Source organism: Callospermophilus lateralis, chromosome 16 (genome assembly GCF_048772815.1).
Source record: "Callospermophilus lateralis isolate mCalLat2 chromosome 16, mCalLat2.hap1, whole genome shotgun sequence".
In the NCBI taxonomy this organism is placed as follows: Eukaryota; Metazoa; Chordata; class Mammalia; order Rodentia; family Sciuridae; genus Callospermophilus; species Callospermophilus lateralis.
Window position 1 is genome coordinate 57,428,244 of NC_135320.1, and position 17,208 is coordinate 57,445,451.

The window sequence follows — 17,208 nt, forward strand, 5'->3', positions numbered from 1 at the left end:
TGGCACAGCAGTTCCTGTTCACCCAAGAACACCTGCCAGGGATGTGGTTTGGTGATAGCCAGTCCATACGTCTCCTGTTCTTCCATTAACTCATTGACTCACATGTGGATTGGAAGATTCTTCAGGTGGTTATTAAAAACTGGTTGACACCAGGGAATGAATCCACTACATAGGCACCATGGATGCCTTTAGTCTCAAACCTCATATTAAAGCCCCATGATCTCGGCTGCTCATGTCGGGAATGCCTTTAACAGACAAGTGATTAGGGGAGCTTGGGGGAGACCTTGGCACTTGGAGGCATCCTCTTTTGGGTAATGTGCACTTTACAGCCTTCCTCAACCTAAGGAGCACCCTTTCCTCCCTGCCCTTTAATAAACATAAATGTATTGGCTCATATTTCTGGAAGCTGGGAGGGAAGTCCAAGATAGAGATCTTCTTGCTGTGTTTTTTTTTTGGGTGGGGGTGGGCTTCTCCACAGGTTATGAAAGGTCATTAGTGGAAAAAGGAAAAAAGGAGAGGATCCTTATGTGCGCAGGATGTGGGCAGGAACAAGAGAAGTTTTAGCCATAGTTCAAAGAATCTATTGGTGGGAGGGCCACATGACATGGCGGGTCATGTGTCCCCCTCTCCCCCACACCACACACACATATGCAGGTACCACCTTGCTCTTCCCTGGCCAAGCCAGGAAGGGTCTCCTGAATCATGGTTTGTCTACAATCTCCCCCCAGTTCACAGGAGTTTTGGTAAGGATTCAGATTTGAATTCAGAGTTAGAATCTCCAAGTGGGTTCTAGGAATTTGCAATAGTATGTCTCCATGTATCTTTTAGGCACTTTAAGGTTCGAAAAACATGCTCAAAAAAATTGTGAGTATGCTGGGCATGGTGGCACATGCCTGTAATCCCAGCAGCTTGGGAGGCTGAGGCAGGAGGATTGTGAGTTCAAAGCCAACCTCAGCAACTTAGCAAGGCCCTAAGCAACTTAGTGAGACCCTGTCTCTAAAATATAAATATAAAAGGGCTGAGGATGTGGCTCAGTGGTTCAACTCCCAGTACCAAAAAAAAAAAAAAAAAAAATTGTGAGTGCAAGGGGCCCAATGGCCGACAGAGAAGAAACGGTGGCTTGTTAAGTGAGAGGAAGTGAATGGACAGTGACAGGAAGGGTCAAGGAGGGGCTGCTCAGGAGGGCAGGGAAACCCTTAGGAGAATGCTCTTCCATGTTGGAACAGCAACCACAGCTCTGCTGAGCAGACTTACCTTGCCAGGGAGCCAGGCAGGTGGGTGCATGATGCCACATTTGCAGAAGCCGGTAAAACCTAAGTCCCCACCAGGAACTTCTGTGAAACAATCTGGGTATGTGGTCAGTAGCGTGGTCCAGATTCCCTCACTCATGGACAGCCCGTTTCTGGTCCATCACAGTGATAGGGGCTTTGGATGCCACACTGAACCTTGGTGCCGCAGTCTGGCTGGGCACAAAATCACGAGCCACTCACAGCTTTGTAGATTCAAACAGCAATTCTTTATTCCCGAACTCACACCGGCCCTCTACAATCACGTTCTGGGGAAATCCACGTTCTCTGCCAAGTTCCACGTTCTGGATCCCAAATACTCTCTGAATCCCGCAAGAACTCAAAGGGAACTACAGGAGCGGGCACGCCTGAGGCAGCAGGATACGTCCTATTCCCAGCAGGGTACACCTTAAACCTGGAACCGCCCTAAACCCAAGGAGAGCCCTAAACCCTGATCCGCCCTGGTCCTTGAGCAAGGTCACCTTACATGCAATGTCACTGCAAAATGTCCAAGGCAAGTCCATTTCCATGAGTCCTTCCTCTAAGCAACATGGGGTACGCTGGCAAGGAAATTGTCATACCTACTTGGCTAATGGCTCTCAGCACCTTGGAGTGAAAAAAAACTTACCTTATTGTTTTCTGCTTAAGAAGAAGAAATAAGGTATACATTACAACAATAGCCACACACCCCAAAAAAATTTCAGAGGAAAAATTTCCCATAGAAATCTGAGCTAGTAACTAGAATGACTCATTCCAGAGAGTCACACCAGGTAAGAGGGTTATTATACAACCAGGCCTGTGCTTGGCAGCATCCCACGAGCTGCCAGGAGCCTTTGAGAACATCTGCAGGGAAGGTGTCTGTCCAGACCCATGCCGGGCAGGGACAATGACTAAGGTATTAGAATTGGAGACATCTTTAGAAGTGAATATGTGAATGTTTGATACGGATTTGGGTATCATTTTTCCACCCAAACACAACTGGCCCTGAAGCACACACACAAAGCTTACAAAAGGGTCCAAATTAATTTTTAGAAATAATTGGGTAAGGAGGATACACATACATAGCAGATTCCCTCTGAACTTCTCCCATCTTCCACCAAATAATAAGGATGCTTTACATTTTTTAAAAATTCTGATTCTGTTGGCCATTCACTGACCATCTAATGGTGTTTGTTTTCAGAGAGATTCCTTGTGGCTAGGAATGGCTCTCAGAGTCATGAGACATTCACCAGCCTGGATGCTACTTCTAAATTTGCGTGGCTGTGGGATGTGAGGGTAACCCAGGCTCTTTCAGGGCCACAGTAGTTGAAAGGCATGGGGTTACTGTTGGTCTGCCATGGGGCACTCTTGCTCACCCCCTCCCCAGTAATACAGTGCGTGGAGGCTGCTTGCTTGTAGACCAGGTGGGATTGGTTACTCATAAGCCCTGCTCTGTGAGCCACCCTGCAAGCCACAGCTTTTCTAAACAATGGATTTAGATCCTGCCAACATATTTTCTTGATGTCAAGAGCAAGATTTGGCTTAGGGCCAAAGTAATCTGATCCGATTGACTTCAGCTAGAAATAATCAGATTTCCTATTTTATTTCATGAAAATCTAAGAATTAACCCCAAGGAGAATATGAGGCGGTTAAAAATTTGCATTTCCTTAGAAACACAATCAGAGCATCATTAAACACATTTGTGTTTTGTCTTTTTAAGAGACAGTTGGCAAAGTCTGTGTGTCACACGCTTTATTTCCATTTGCAGTCTCTGACCTACAGTAAGTCTATTGTTTTGTTCCACAGGTGTATTACAACACGGATGATGAGCGAGAAGGGTAAGACACCTGGTTATTTCACCTAAACACCCTGAGTCAGTTCATGTCAGTAGATGTGACACTGGGCAGGAAGTGGGACCTTCCACTCAGCTCAGCACTTAGGAGCTGAGAAAGGGACAATCTGAGAGGGAGGGGGATGGCCCTTGCTGCCCATTGCTGGTCCCAACACAAGATCAAGGTAAGCCTGAGGCAAGAGCCAAAGGAGACTGCCTTACTTCCGGTATCCCTGGATCACACATATCTCTTGAAGGCTTCACTTACCTGGTATCCATGAGACTTGGAAAGGCTGAGAACCTGCTTGCTGTCCTCTAAGATTAGATAAGAGGTTGTCACTAAGGCTGCCAATGTTTTCCACATCATATCTCTGTGTAACAGTGATAGGGATGTTATCCATCTTTGCAAAGAACACATGCTCACCAAAACCTGGTACCGCAGAATTTTAGGGGCAGTCAGATCTTCAAAGTTCTTTCTATTCTTAACTCATTTTGTAAACTTCGAAGTCTAGAGCCAAGAAAGAACCTTCAAAGCTATTGAGCTGAGGGCTTCTTCTAGGCAATGGTAACATTTATACTGTATCTTTGAGAGGTGGTCAGCCAGCTTCTGCTTGAATGTTGCCCGTGACGGAGCTCAGTGTGTGTGTGTGTGTGTGTGTGTGTGCGTGTGTGTGTGTTTTGTGAGGAGGGAGTGTCATTACACTGTTATACCAGTCCAGCTCTTAGCAAGATGCATTGTCTGTCGAGCCGATATCTACCTGCTCTTGATTTCAACCCATCATCTCTCAAATCCTGCCCTCTGGACTAAGTCACATTCTCCCTCAACATCCAAATATCCCTTCCCTCTCTGCAGCTGTTCTTTATATTCCTTTAAAATATAGTTTTACCCCTCAACATCCCAATTTCCCTCCAGGGGTACTACTGGAGATTTGTTAATACTCTATTTGTCAAGAGTCTCCTTAAAATTGGCCTTCGGAGAAAAACATGTGTTAGAAACACATGAATTGCAGATTATATTGGTATAACTTCTTATGACTTGATTGTTTTTTTTTTCTCTTAAAGCAAGATAGAACTCCATTCTTTTTCAATATCTATATTATGCTTTTAGTTTGCATTAGATATGCATAACTAAAATTTCTAGATATTTTTCCCATCCAAACCACAGTCAAACCTGTGCTTCCTATTTCTAGGTAATGAATATATTCACTGGTAAAACATTTCACAGCTGGTAAAGTAAATGGAGCAGATGTTACTGGGATCATTCCTAGAGCAGAGGTTGGCATATGATGGTCTGAAGACCACCTCATGCCTACCATCTGTTTTTGAACTGTTTGCAAACTAACAATGGCTTTTACATTTTTCAACAATTAAGAAGAATTTCAAAAGAAGAATAATATTGTATGACCTTTAAAATTTATGAAATCCCAGTGTCCACAAATAAAGTCTTATTGGGACCCAAACATGTAGATTCTTTTATGTACTGTTTGTGACTCCTTTGGTTCTATAATAATAGGATCAATAGTTACAACAGAAGTCATATGGGCTGTGATGCCTAAATATTTATTGTCCAGCCTTTGACAGAAAAATGTTTGCCACCTTCCTTTCCAAAGGCAAAGAGTCTCAAAGGAGTAAGATTATTCCCCAAATTTGGAGTAGAACCTTGTCTATGATTTACCTCCAAGTTTGGAGTTCTAAATTTTCTAAGTACTTACTAGATTGTTCTTCATATCTTGGCACATAAATGATACATTTCCAGTGGCTGAATGAACACAAATAATTAGCACTATCAATTCTAATCTGTTATTCACATATCTTACAACAGACCATGTGGCGGCACAGAAAGAATATTGATTGGGCTTAGGAAGCCTGAGTTCTTCTCCTGACTGCCATTTGCCAGTGTGAAGTCTTGGGCCAGCTCCTTGATCCCTGCACTTTGATTTTCCCAGTTTTGCATTTGTAGATTTTGTATAGAACAATCTCTAACATTTCGTCTAGCATTAACATTGCACTTAGTATTATGAATAAAGTAAAATAAAATAAAAAACTCCAGAGAAAAGTTGGTGTCAGAGTGAGAAGTCTGAGATCCTGAGTGCTCCTTGATGAGCAGATCTCAGTTGTAAATTTCTCTTATCCCAAATTGCGCTTTCCAAGCTGACTACATTTAGATGGCTATTGACCTGCTCATAACTCCATTGGTTCTGCTTCTCTGTAAGAACTACCCTTATATAATTATGAATCCTGAGACCCAAGTCTCATACTCTTACACATCTTCTAACCCACATTTGATTGTGTAATATGGGCAGCATTGGAGCCTCAGTTAATATATAGTAGATAGTTGGCTATTGTTACTTGTAAAAGTAATATTAATGTTCACTAGATACTTTGGCTAGCCTCAGAACTAGGTGCCTTATATGCAGTATGCATTCAATTCTCCCAGATTTCCTATTACCTCCATTTGATTATGAGAAAATTGAGGCTTCAAGAGATTAGAAAACTTGCTAAATGTCACCTGGCTAGGAAATGATAGAAGCAGGAATTGAAGGAATATCTACCTGCACTTCCCATTACCTGCTTTTAACTATTGTGCCTTATTGCCTAACCCTCTCAATTCTTGATCTGTGGCTGCAAAGGAGGCATCAAGGGACAGGCCCTCATTGAGATATCTTTCTGGCTTGCACAAAAGCACAACCTTGGTTCATTCCTTGAAGTATGGAACCAAAATTGTGAGGAGTCCCCATGCGTTTACATGGCAGTGGGGACCAGATTTGAGGCTGCCATATGTATCACCTGGCCCTGAGCAGGTACCATCTTAAGTAACATGTGCACAGCCTCCATCAGGGGTGATTCTTAGGCCAAGTCTTTCACTTCTTTATGCTTTTCAAGGGCTTTCTGCTTAACTCCTTAGTCTGTTGTCCTGTGTTGCTTAATGTGGTACATGCCTCAATAAGATGACAGAGTATCTGGTTCAATTTTTTCTGCCTCCTTGCTCTCTAGAAATTTGAATGTAAGTCCTAGGTCACTTTGCAGTCCCAAACTTTGTTTATCTAGCACTACAAAATTGTCAAAAGCTATGCAAGTTTCTTTGCCCTTCAGTTTGGCTTATCAGTAATCATGGAAATGAGTGCTATCATCTTTATCCCAATCTAGAACCAACAGATGCTTTAAGAAGGAAGCGGTCACTGATTCTCCTGAGCTCACCTCTCTGTGGCTATCTGAGCTCTCTGCTCAAATTCTGGCTGTCTTACGGGCAACTCTCTAGTATGTTCAGTAAGATTTTTAAAAATTTATATAGACAGTTTTTCAAGTTATTCTTGGCTGGAACATTGCTCTGCCTCAACCTATAACATTTTAGTCAGAAAAAAAATCTGTACTACCTTTTAAAATGATCTTTCTGGAGTCTACTGACCTAATCATTTGTAACTTGCATTTTTTTTTTTTTTGGTTCATTATTGCCATAGTAGCTCCTAACCCTGTGTTTTCTTTTTTTCTTTTCTTTTTTTATTAATTTTGTCAAGTGAATTCTGTACACACCTCAAATTAACATTAATTTTTAGTTGACTCCCCCAAAGAATAATCTGTTGAAAATAAATTAATCAAGATTATACTCCATGAGCTGGGATTATGGCTCAGTGATAGAGGGCTTGCCTCACACGTGTGAGGCACTGTGTTGGATCCTCAGCATCACATAAAAATAAATAAATAAAAATGAAGATATTGTGTCCATCTGCAACTAAAAAATAATTATACTCCATAAAGTAAAAGACTTTGTGAGGACTTGAATATAAGATGAGCTCCTAATTTCTGACACTAATGGAGAAAGGGGACTCCATTTACTTAGGGTATTCACCATAAATAACATATATGGGCCATAAGCAGAGTTATGAAATAAGCAAACTATGTCCCCATGGTGTCTGCCACTCTTTTCTGTACTTCAGTGTGACATCTCCTCACTGGGCACCCAGTACCTAGGGCAGTTCAGCCTGGTGGGTAGAACACAACATTCTCTCTCCTGGGTGTGACCAGAGACTCTTGCTTCAGACCAGACACCTTCCCAGTATTTGAAATGTAACATTCCTCTGTTTCGACCTCAGGGGCTTGCTTTCCCTGAGATGGACCCTATAAGCAAGTGGCTGAATGTGCTGCTGTTCCTGGGCCACTCTACATATTGACCACCTTGTAGTGCTAGTGGATGGAGATTAATGTCAGAGATATCACCTTTTCCTTGTCCTCGAGGCTTTCTGTGGTATAATTCACTGCAATTGCCCTGCACATCAGGAGACCTGAAATGCATGCTCTTTTCATCTGGCCAACAGGCCAGTCACACCTGCCCTTCTTTTCTGGCCTTGCTTTGAAAACAAGTGGAACAGTTGAATTCAGAGCACACGAAACTTATTGACCCCTACTGTGTTTATAGATTAGAAAATGTGGAAGAGCATATTTGAACTCCCAAGAGAAATGTGGTTTATCCAAGGTGCTATTTTAATGGCAAAGTCAGTCATGGCTCAGAATGGGGTGCTATTGAAAGTCAACAGAACTGGGAAAATATAAATAAATCTTGCTTGGTGGAAAAAAGGAAGAGAGAGCATTAGCTCAGGAACCTTCACACAGCGTGAAACAGTGTCTGATGATATTTCAGGCCATTTTCCTATTATTAACCTAATGGCCACTGGCTGCTGTGTGAATGGATTTTCAATCTTTCAGTCCTGAGGCCATGGTCACTCTAGTTCCAAGACATGACAGAGTAACATAACCTGCTTTTAGGACACAATAGTGAGGGGAAGACAGGGAACAGTGTCTTACAAGCTTACGAAAACCTTCAGCTGGGGCTTGAGGTTTAGATTTTTCCTCTAGCTGTTTTCATTGTCTGACATACTAGGGAATAAAAGAAGACTGTCTCAATATTATTTCTTATACCTTACTCATCATCTCGGGTTTATTGAGTAACTTTATGGTAAGACTGTTCCTTCAGAGGTCAGAGGTAGGCTCTTTGAACAGCCTGGTTCACTTACTGCCCTGCTTAGGACACTTAACCCACTGAAACTTCTGTCATCACTGAGATGAGATAAAACTGGTCCTTGCCCTGTTTGGCTCAGAATGTTGCTGAGACTTAAGTGATGGAGGAGATGAAGCTTTGTAAAATCTGAAGTCTTATCAAGGAGTTTGATTGATTGATATACCCTTTGTACCAACTAGAATATGAGAAGACAAATTAAAGCCTCATTGGATTAAGTTATTATAATTTATAGAAATACTTTCTGGATGATTCCCAGTTCCATACCGTGTGCTCTTTCTACCTCTGGACCCTACCATTAACTCCACTCGAGAATCGACAAATAACTTCCTGGTGACAATAATGCCAGCAGGGAGTTTCAGGATCTTGCATTAACTGGAAGCTTGGGACCATATAATGTCAGCCTCCCGTTCAGGGAACAGTACCTTAGAGTGGACCCAAGTGGTGGTTTGGACTATTTGCTGTGATGGTGAGCAGAAATTCTGACCTCTTTCAAATTGTCTGCTTTATTTAGTTTTCTCCATCTCTCTTTTGCTCAATGTCTCCAACTTTATCATCACCATCTTTCTTAAACTCTTCTGAGGTGTTTTCAATGGATCAGGGAACCTCTTGTGAGTGTGCTTCAGATGTGAGTTCACTCCATTCTCTCAACAGCCTCCTTTTAAAATTTAATTAATTAACTAATTTCTGACATTTATTTTTAGATTGACGTATAATATTTGTACTCACTCATAGACTATGGATGATAATTTGATGCATGTTTACCATCTATAATGATCAACTTGGGGTCATTAGCATTTCTATCACCTTAAATATTGTCATTTCTATGTCAATGTCTCTTTTTAAAGTCAAGGAGACAGAGGCCCAGGGAAGTAGAGAAACTTGTCCATGATTCCATGCTAGTAAATTATAAAGTAGGGTTTAAATCAAGGTAGTCTGGCCCCAGAGTTCCTGTCTTAACAGTTCTGCTGAACTGTCTGCCTGGCATTGCTTCATGGGTCTAGGAATCCCCAGAGAATAAAAATTTTGAAATGTTGCAGTCATCTCCCTCGAGAGCTTAAAGAATAGTAAAATTCCACTTGGGAGCATTTGCACAATATCAGTGACTTCTAATTTCTGTTCCTCTTAAACTGTCCTCCCCTTCCTTACAGGGACATTGGAAGGAAATATAGAACCATCAGAACTGATGCAGCTGAGGTCATGCAGGGCCTCAGCTCTATGAGCTTCCAGGAATGGGGACTGGAACCTCCCTTGAGAAGGAAGGACAGGACAGGACATCTGGGTCTGAGAGGAACTCCCACTACTGCAGCCTCAACTCCCCTGACCAGGAGAAGGGGAGAGAGGGATGACATCAGGCATCAGCACAGTTTACGGCTAAGTCCCAGCCAAGCAGGCTGTGGCCTTTACAGAGAGGTTAATCTCAGCTACTCAAGAAGCTGAGGCAGGAGAATCACAAATTAGAGAGCAGCCTGGGCAACCTAGGGAAACCCTGTCTCAAAAAAAAAAAAAAAAAAAAGAGTATTTAAGGGGCAGGCAAGATGGGGCAGAAGAAGAGCCAAGCTGGATGGGAGAGGGCTGACTTGGGGATCACACTGCAAGCTTCTGCTCCCCTCCAGGGCTCACTCTGGCTTTCCCCAGCCCTGATCTTCTCAACAGGAAGAGGACAACAGTTGAAGTCTAGAGTGGGAAAAACCCAGAACTCTCCCCTTTGTGGCTCCATAATCAGCAATGTAGAGCAGGTCTTAGGTCCACGCCTCAGAGATGGCAGAGTATGTTCCTGCTCCCAAAAGGGATGAGTTGGGACCTGCAAGGGCAGGAGGGAGGCTGATGAGTGGCTCCGGCTGTGGAGAACTAGGGATGGTGTAAACAGGGAAAAGGAGAGGGACTGTCACATACACAAACTTGTGTTTTGACACCTTGTCTGCTGCCCATCACAATTTGTACTCCTTTTCTCTTCAGCAGTGTCCTTGTTAAACGAATGTTCAGGCCCATGGAAGAGGAGTTTGGTCCAGCACCTTCAAAGCAGATGAAAGAAGAAGGGATAAAGCGAGGTATCTCTCCATTTGGGGCCTGCCACTTACCTGGGTCCCCTGACCAGCCCTCCCAGCATGAGGGGTGGGGCACTTCACCAAGAAGAGCCTGCAGCCCTGGCCTGTGGCTCAGGGCCAACCCTCCTGAGTTTTTATTTACACAGAAAGCTCACAGTCTTCTCCTTTGCATCACACTGTGCCCTTTTGAACATCTTAAGTAAGGCTTATTCTTTCTGGACACTGATTCTTTTCTTTGTCTTGGGAGAATGGTAACAAATGCACTGACTCATCCAGCAGTCAGATACCAGGTTAAAAAGAAACTCTTGCTGGGTATGTGACAAAAATACCTCATAAGAAGCAGTTACTGGGCCCAGGGTGTGACTCAGTAGAAGAGGGCTTGCCTAGCATCGTGTGTGAGTTCCATTCCTGGGTTCCATTCCCAGACCTGGGAAAACAAAACAAAACAAAACGAAAGAAACAGAACCTGAGGACCATTCATAACGAATTCAAAGGATGATTGATCTCACACAAATGAAGAGACCTTTGTTTTCCATGATGTCACAACTTACTCATTTTCTCATGGTCAAGGGTCTCTGACTCCACTTCATCAAGAAGGAAAGAAACAAGCATGAGAATCAATGTCTTGCCCAGCGTCTCAGGGCTGCACACAGTTGTCCTTCCTCAGAGTGAGAGGGCGGGGTGTGGAACAGCCATCTCGCCTCTGTCCTGCTGCAGCCAACTCTGAGGGCTTCCGGAGAGTTTAAACTTAGAATTTACAGGACCTTTTAGGCTCTGCACCATGTCAAATATAAGCATGGCTTTGTTTTGCTTTTGAGAATTTTTTTTTTCTATTTATTGTAGTGGAATTTGAGTGATGGTCAAGAGAGGTCCTTGGTAGCCTGCTTCAGCCCCTTGGTGTTGTATGACCTTGGACAGGTCCTTCACTCTCTTGTTCCCCAGAGTGCTCATCTGTTAAATGACAATGATGAAAGTAGATACCCAGAGAGCTGTTGTGAGGACTGATAGGCTAATGTATGTAGGGTACTCCATTCAAGGGCTTGGCATGTGGCAAGCACTCCGTGTTTACTATTATAAATGATTATTAGGCATTTATCCTGATAAGTTATATTATCATAATTGTGAATTAGCAATTAGAATTTCAGAATGGAAGGAGACTACAGGCAACATTTAAATCTTTAAAAGATTTTCTGACTTTACAGGCTTCTGGTATTTGGTATTCAAGTATCTATATTTTTGAACTCCATTCCTAGATGTCTTTTCTGTTCTAGAATTAGAGCAGAGTTCTATGGAAATCAAGAATCCACAGGCTTACATCATCGTAGCTTACTTCCATAATTGGTGCTTGGTGGCTAAAGATGATTTTTCAGATATTGTGAATCCCACACAAAAATTTCCACTAGAAATTGCACTGGGTTGTCATTAAAAGGAAAGCTGTGGCTTTGAAACATAGAGACACATGAGGGCGCCGTATCCTACCAGCAAAAAGCCCGGGCTTGGAGTTTCTGTTCTGAGCCGAAGTTTGACAGGCTCAGGGAATTAGGGTCACTGATGGTTTCTATTGTTTATTTGTCAGAAGTTCCCCAAGAGAGGGAATGATCGCAATTATCACCAAAGCCGTTGTTATTGGTTGTTTGGCTTTGTAGCCACCTGTCAGGGGGTCTGGTCGGAGTCACTAGGGGGCTGTCCCCCGTGGCTGTGTGCCTTCAGCTGTACAACATCTGGGAAATTCTTGCTGCCCTTGGCAGAGCGATTATTACACTTATGACTGCTCTGCCACAGACAGGAGCTCAGGAAAGCTGACTCCCTGGGCAAGCCATCAGGGCGTGCTGTGAGCCCTGCATGCCCAGGTGTGGCTGCCAACAACCCAGCAGGAGAGGATGGGACCGCCCTGCCCTGCTGGAGGTTCTTCAGTGGCTCCTGAACACCTTGAGCACACGCAGCCATTCCTGAAGCAAGCTTGGCAGCCATCTTAATTTCAAAGATAATAATTTGAAAAGAATCAATTTGTAAATACAGTGGCAGCTGTGCTCTTTTTTATAGAATGTGGTTTGGGGTTTTCTCAAGGTCAGCCTGCTGGAAATTCCTTTTTTTTTTTTTTTTCTTTTTTTTATTTTTCTGTTGAGAGCTTTGGGAAGACATAATAATTTTTTAAAAAATCTGTAACAGCCACCCATGTTTTTCCTCCCCTTTTAATTTTTCTTATTGAGATGTAATTGGGGTGTTATGTACTAATTATTTTTCTGTAAACTGCTAACATGGAATCCTCTGTAATAACCCTTAGATCACTAGGTGCTCTTAGCTGAAATGGAGGCTATAAGATATTCCTTCCAAAAGACTAATTTTGCTAATCTTTAGAGACATGTTCATTCTATTTACTTAATAGATACTTTATATTTGATAAAGAGAAGAAATTCTGTAATACTTAAACTCACTCTTTCCTCTTGTTCTTCCCTCTCTCCCTCGCTTGCTCCCTTCCTTTGTCACAACTACTGAGCATTCTCTGCTACAGAAAGACAATTCAGGCAGAGCCCCCATGTACCCATGTTGAATTGACCTTTGGAAAGCAGTAGCTTGAATGAATTCCTTGGGAATGGGGAGGTGGGGGAGGAGAAGTGGGAGTTTGGATAAGAGCTGATTTCACTTTCTACCTCCAACTTCATTCTTCTGGCAGATGGCAATTGTAGCTCAGTTGGTTTTCAATTGTAGTTGGGACCTAGGCTCAGTGGGGTTTTATGACCTGGGCATTTTTTCCTGAGTGGCCAGGTGCATGGGGCTTTGGTTTTGACCCTCCTTCTTCCCTCCGAAGAATCAGAAGTCACAACAACAGGAGGAGGGAGACAGAAAGGGCAGTCAGCCCACCGGTGTTGCAGAGGCACAGTTGCATCTGAGTGGCAATTGCCAGTTCCTTCTGGGAACTGAGCTGCAGCACAATTGCTATTAGGAAAGAAATAGAGAGGACAAGGACGAGCAGGAGAAACAGCAGCCAGCAGCTATCATGTCAGTAGGACATGGGAATATATTACCCACTCTGAGCTCCATTGGCAATCTCTTATTCTCTTATTTTAAAGAGAAATGAGTAGAAAAGGCTGCATTCTACTTCACTGAGAGCACAACTGCTTCCTAATAGCTTTTCCAGGTTGAAAACTAGGTGCTTGCCCTGTACTAGCCCCGTAGTAAACATGCCATGTGGACCTTATTTCACTGACCCCCTTATGGCGACCATATGCAGTCCTCTTGTCCCTGTCTTATAGAGAAAATCTAGGCTCGGACAGATTATATGACCAGGCCCATATCTTAAACCCCTGGCCCAGATGATGTGCAAGGGTGACTGAGACATACATAAATGCCTTGTAGCTAGGAACTTCTAAGGAGTGATTCAATGACATAAATAGACACCCTGGTGATACCTAACAGGCTGTAAGATGCTTTGACACATGCATTCACCTCTGAGTTCCTCAAGGTGGGTATGTGATCTGCTTAAACCCAGATCAGTGCCGCTCCATATCCTGAGCCCCTTCCTCCACTGACCCAGGACCTGTGCCTGTCTGGAATCTGCTGTCCCTACCCTCTGCACCTTGTCACTTGCAAGCCCTTATAATCTTTATGACTCAGGTCACCTTCTCTGAGCTTGACCCCACCCTCACCCTGGCAAGTTCAGCCTGTAGAGCACTCTAGGCTCTGCCTAGCTTATTTCTCTGCCTCTCCAAGTGGCTCCTGAACTCCCTAAGGGCTGCAACTGGAACTTAACTATTTGCTATAACCTCAGCTTCTAGCGCACAGGGCCTAGTGGTTGTTCAGTAATATTTGTTGAATGAACAAGTCAGCCAATAGAAGAAGACTTTTGCAGGAAAGAAGTCATAAAATGATTACATATCTATCCTGAGAAATTCATATGTGTCAAAGCAACTGACAGCCTGGTAGGTGTTACCAGGGTGTGTGTTTATGTCATTGAATCACTCCTTAGAAGTTCCTAGCCCCAGGGCATCTATGTAGATGTCTCAGTGTCCCTTCTATATCATCTGGTCTGGGGTCCAAGCTTAGCAGCTAATGTCTGCCTGAGATGTCTGTATGACAGGAAGCAGACCTCTGGGCCCCCTTCGGTCACACAGCCCTTGTCCTTTCTCTTTCAGTGCTCTTGTATGTGAGGAAGGAGACAGATGACGTGTTTGATGCTTTGATGCTGAAATCTCCCACGGTGAAGGGCCTGATGGACGCGGTAAGCTAAGAGCCCCTTTCCACATCCAGGGGACCAGTGCTTCTTAGCTAAACCCATTTATTAGAATGGAGCCAAATGAGGTTTATATAGAAAAAGGAAAAGCTGAGATCTGTGGAGACACTGATTTCTAAATGTTGTTGCTCATTAGCATCTTAATATGGGAATTTCGAAACTGCCAATTCTCTGTCAGTTGAAGACTAATCACAGAAACATGTGTGGAGGAAGATTAAACCGAGTTTTCATTTGTCTCTTTGCATGAAACCAAATTAGATACATTTAGCTTCCAAATATTTGCACAACAAAACAACTAAATGTCCTGTTAACTATGGTAGTACAAAATAAAACTATGACCTCTTGGCTAAAGAAAAAAATATATTGTAGTGATTTGTGGTATGATTCTTCCACTGCTTTCCTGACTTGGACTAGTATTAGTCAACTTGGAGCCAAGAAAAGTTATCTTCTATTTTAGTCACATATTAACCACCCAAATGTGATTTGACTTTAAGTTTTAAACTCCCACTAGTCCCCAGCCCTGTACAACTGAGTAGTAGAAGATCCAAGTTTTTTATACTGATGAAAATACCAGGATGGCCTGAGACACAATCTAAAATTGTTGGTTGTTCTAGAAAACTTCAGCATTGGAAAAACATCTTGGATTATGGGACCCAGTGTAAAAATTATAACAAAGATCCTATGAGTGGAATCGTACAATGTGGACTTTTGTGACTGATTTCTTTCATTTAGCATATTTTTTTTTAATGTTCATCCATGTGATAGTATAAACCCAGGCTTCATTCTTCTAATAGATCAGTAAATTTCCATTCTATGTATATGCCACATTTTGTTTTCAATCCATCAGTTGACAGATGCTGCATTTTTTTTTTTCCGCTTTTGGTTATGGTCAATTATGACACTTTGAAAATTCATGGTCAAGTTTTTGTATGAACTCCCATTTATAATTATTTGGAGTATATTCCTTGTGGGATTGCTGAGCTAGACACAAAAAGTCAAATAGCATATGATTCAATTTATAGCTAATATCCAAGGTAGTCAAATCGGTAGGTGAGTGGTCGTAAGAAGTTGGAAGGAGGAGGTGGAGAGATTTGACTTGATGGGTTTCTCTTGGGAGTGATGAAAATCTTCTATAATTAAAGAGAGATGATGGTTTTATAATATTGTAAGTGAACTGAAATGCCACTGAATTGTGTAATTTTTAAATGGTTAAAATTGTGAATTGTGTGATATATGTATTTAGTATTTGTTGTTCATCAGAAATTTTTTTAGAATAATGCATAAAAAAGTTACCAGTGCAGATTCTGTGCTGCCTCTGTGAGGCACTGTTAGCAGGTCTGTAGGCAATCCTAAACAGGACATCGAGGACCACTCTCCAAACCACTTATGGAAGGTTTGGTGATTTTTGTTGTTGTTGTTGTTCCACAGGATTTTTCTTTGGAATAGAATTTGTTTTTACTGAGTCTACTTCACATAAAGAAAAAACAAAAACAGAAATGAATGTTTCTATATCCCAAGTCAAATAAGATTCTTAAGATGACCCTAAAATTGCCAGAGGATGGACCAATGAGCCAGAAAGGCCCATTCAATATCCAGACCTCTCTGGGCAACTTTGGACAATTTCGTACTCGGTCTGGCTTTTGAAAGATCACATTGTTGAAACTGACTTCCTAGGACAGCAGCGAATCCAAACTCTGATTCTGATGAAAGGGAGGTGGAGCGTGGTTGAGCCTGGGGATTAGGCATCTGTTTTCACCAGCTCCTCAGGGCATTCTAAGAGGAGTGAGGTGTGGGAACCTCTCATCTAGACCAGCTGGGAGTACATCTGCTATGCTGTGATCCTGCCTGTGTTCTTGATGTCTTTTATTTTCCTTCCATAACATCTGGCTGGTTTTATAAGTGTTCTGTAGATGTGATCTCACTGAACCAGAGAGGAACTAAATGTTACCTCCACTCCCACCAAAACTGCTGCCCAGCACCTTTGCCTACTCTTCCCACCACAGAGGCATCTGGCTCTCGATGCCTTATAAAGGGAGCTCATCATACCTGCCTTGCTTTGGCTAGATGCAGGGACAGAGGTTGGAGGTGACACATGATAGCCTTTGACCCTGTAAATCAAGGAAAAATCAGGTTTCCTAGGCCTACCCTGGTCAGATCCTTCAGGGCAGTGCAGACTTCATCTCTCCTTTAAGTCTGGAAAGAAAAAGTTTTCTGAAAGCACCGACACAAGCTATTTCCTTGCTGCTTGAGTTGCACAGATGTGCTGGACAAGAGAGGCCCCTTCAGGAGCCTCGGGAGATGTGGGCCGGTGGTGAGCTGTGAAGAGATGATGTGACATCCCTGCAGCTAGGGACGGCCATAGAGGACCCCGGGCTCTGTTCAGTGCAAACTTGAGCGCATTGTGAAGATGGTAGAATTCTGAAGAATACTAGATCCTGCTCACTGTAGTTATACCTTGAGTTTATTTGGGGTCCTGAATGAGGTGACAAAGCATAACTAAGCCAGAGTCTGGGTCCTCTGAGGACCAAGATCTCACTAGTGTTTAATATTTTATTATAGTCCTATTTACCAGTATGCATTTGAATATTGTAATATACATGTGTATAATAATACCCATAAAATATAATAAATGCATACATATATATGTGTGTGTATGCAATATGTATAGTGCAATTATACAGTCATCCCCCAGTATTCAGGACCGGTTCCAGGACCTGCTGCAATTCCAAATCCCACAAATGCTCAAGTCACTTAATACTTGCATAGAACCTACTTTAAATCATCTCTAGATAATTATACTACCTCATGCAATGTAAATGCTA

At 42.6% G+C, this 17,208-nt stretch overlaps 1 protein-coding gene across 2 annotated transcripts in view; it reads left to right on the forward strand.

Annotated features, from left to right (window-relative positions):
* Grhl2 (grainyhead like transcription factor 2) overlaps positions 1 to 17,208 on the forward strand; it is a 103,042-nt gene that overhangs the window by 75,134 nt on the left and 10,700 nt on the right. Inside the window, exons 11-14 of one of the 2 annotated variants that reach the window (XM_076836030.1) lie at positions 3,072 to 3,103; positions 5,895 to 5,897; positions 10,067 to 10,158; positions 14,289 to 14,374. In XM_076836030.1, coding sequence (XP_076692145.1) covers positions 3,072 to 3,103; positions 5,895 to 5,897; positions 10,067 to 10,158; positions 14,289 to 14,374 — 213 coding nt within the window. The remainder of the gene's footprint in view (positions 1 to 3,071; positions 3,104 to 5,894; positions 5,898 to 10,066; positions 10,159 to 14,288; positions 14,375 to 17,208) is intronic. The other variant, XM_076836029.1, reaches the window with a different exon arrangement.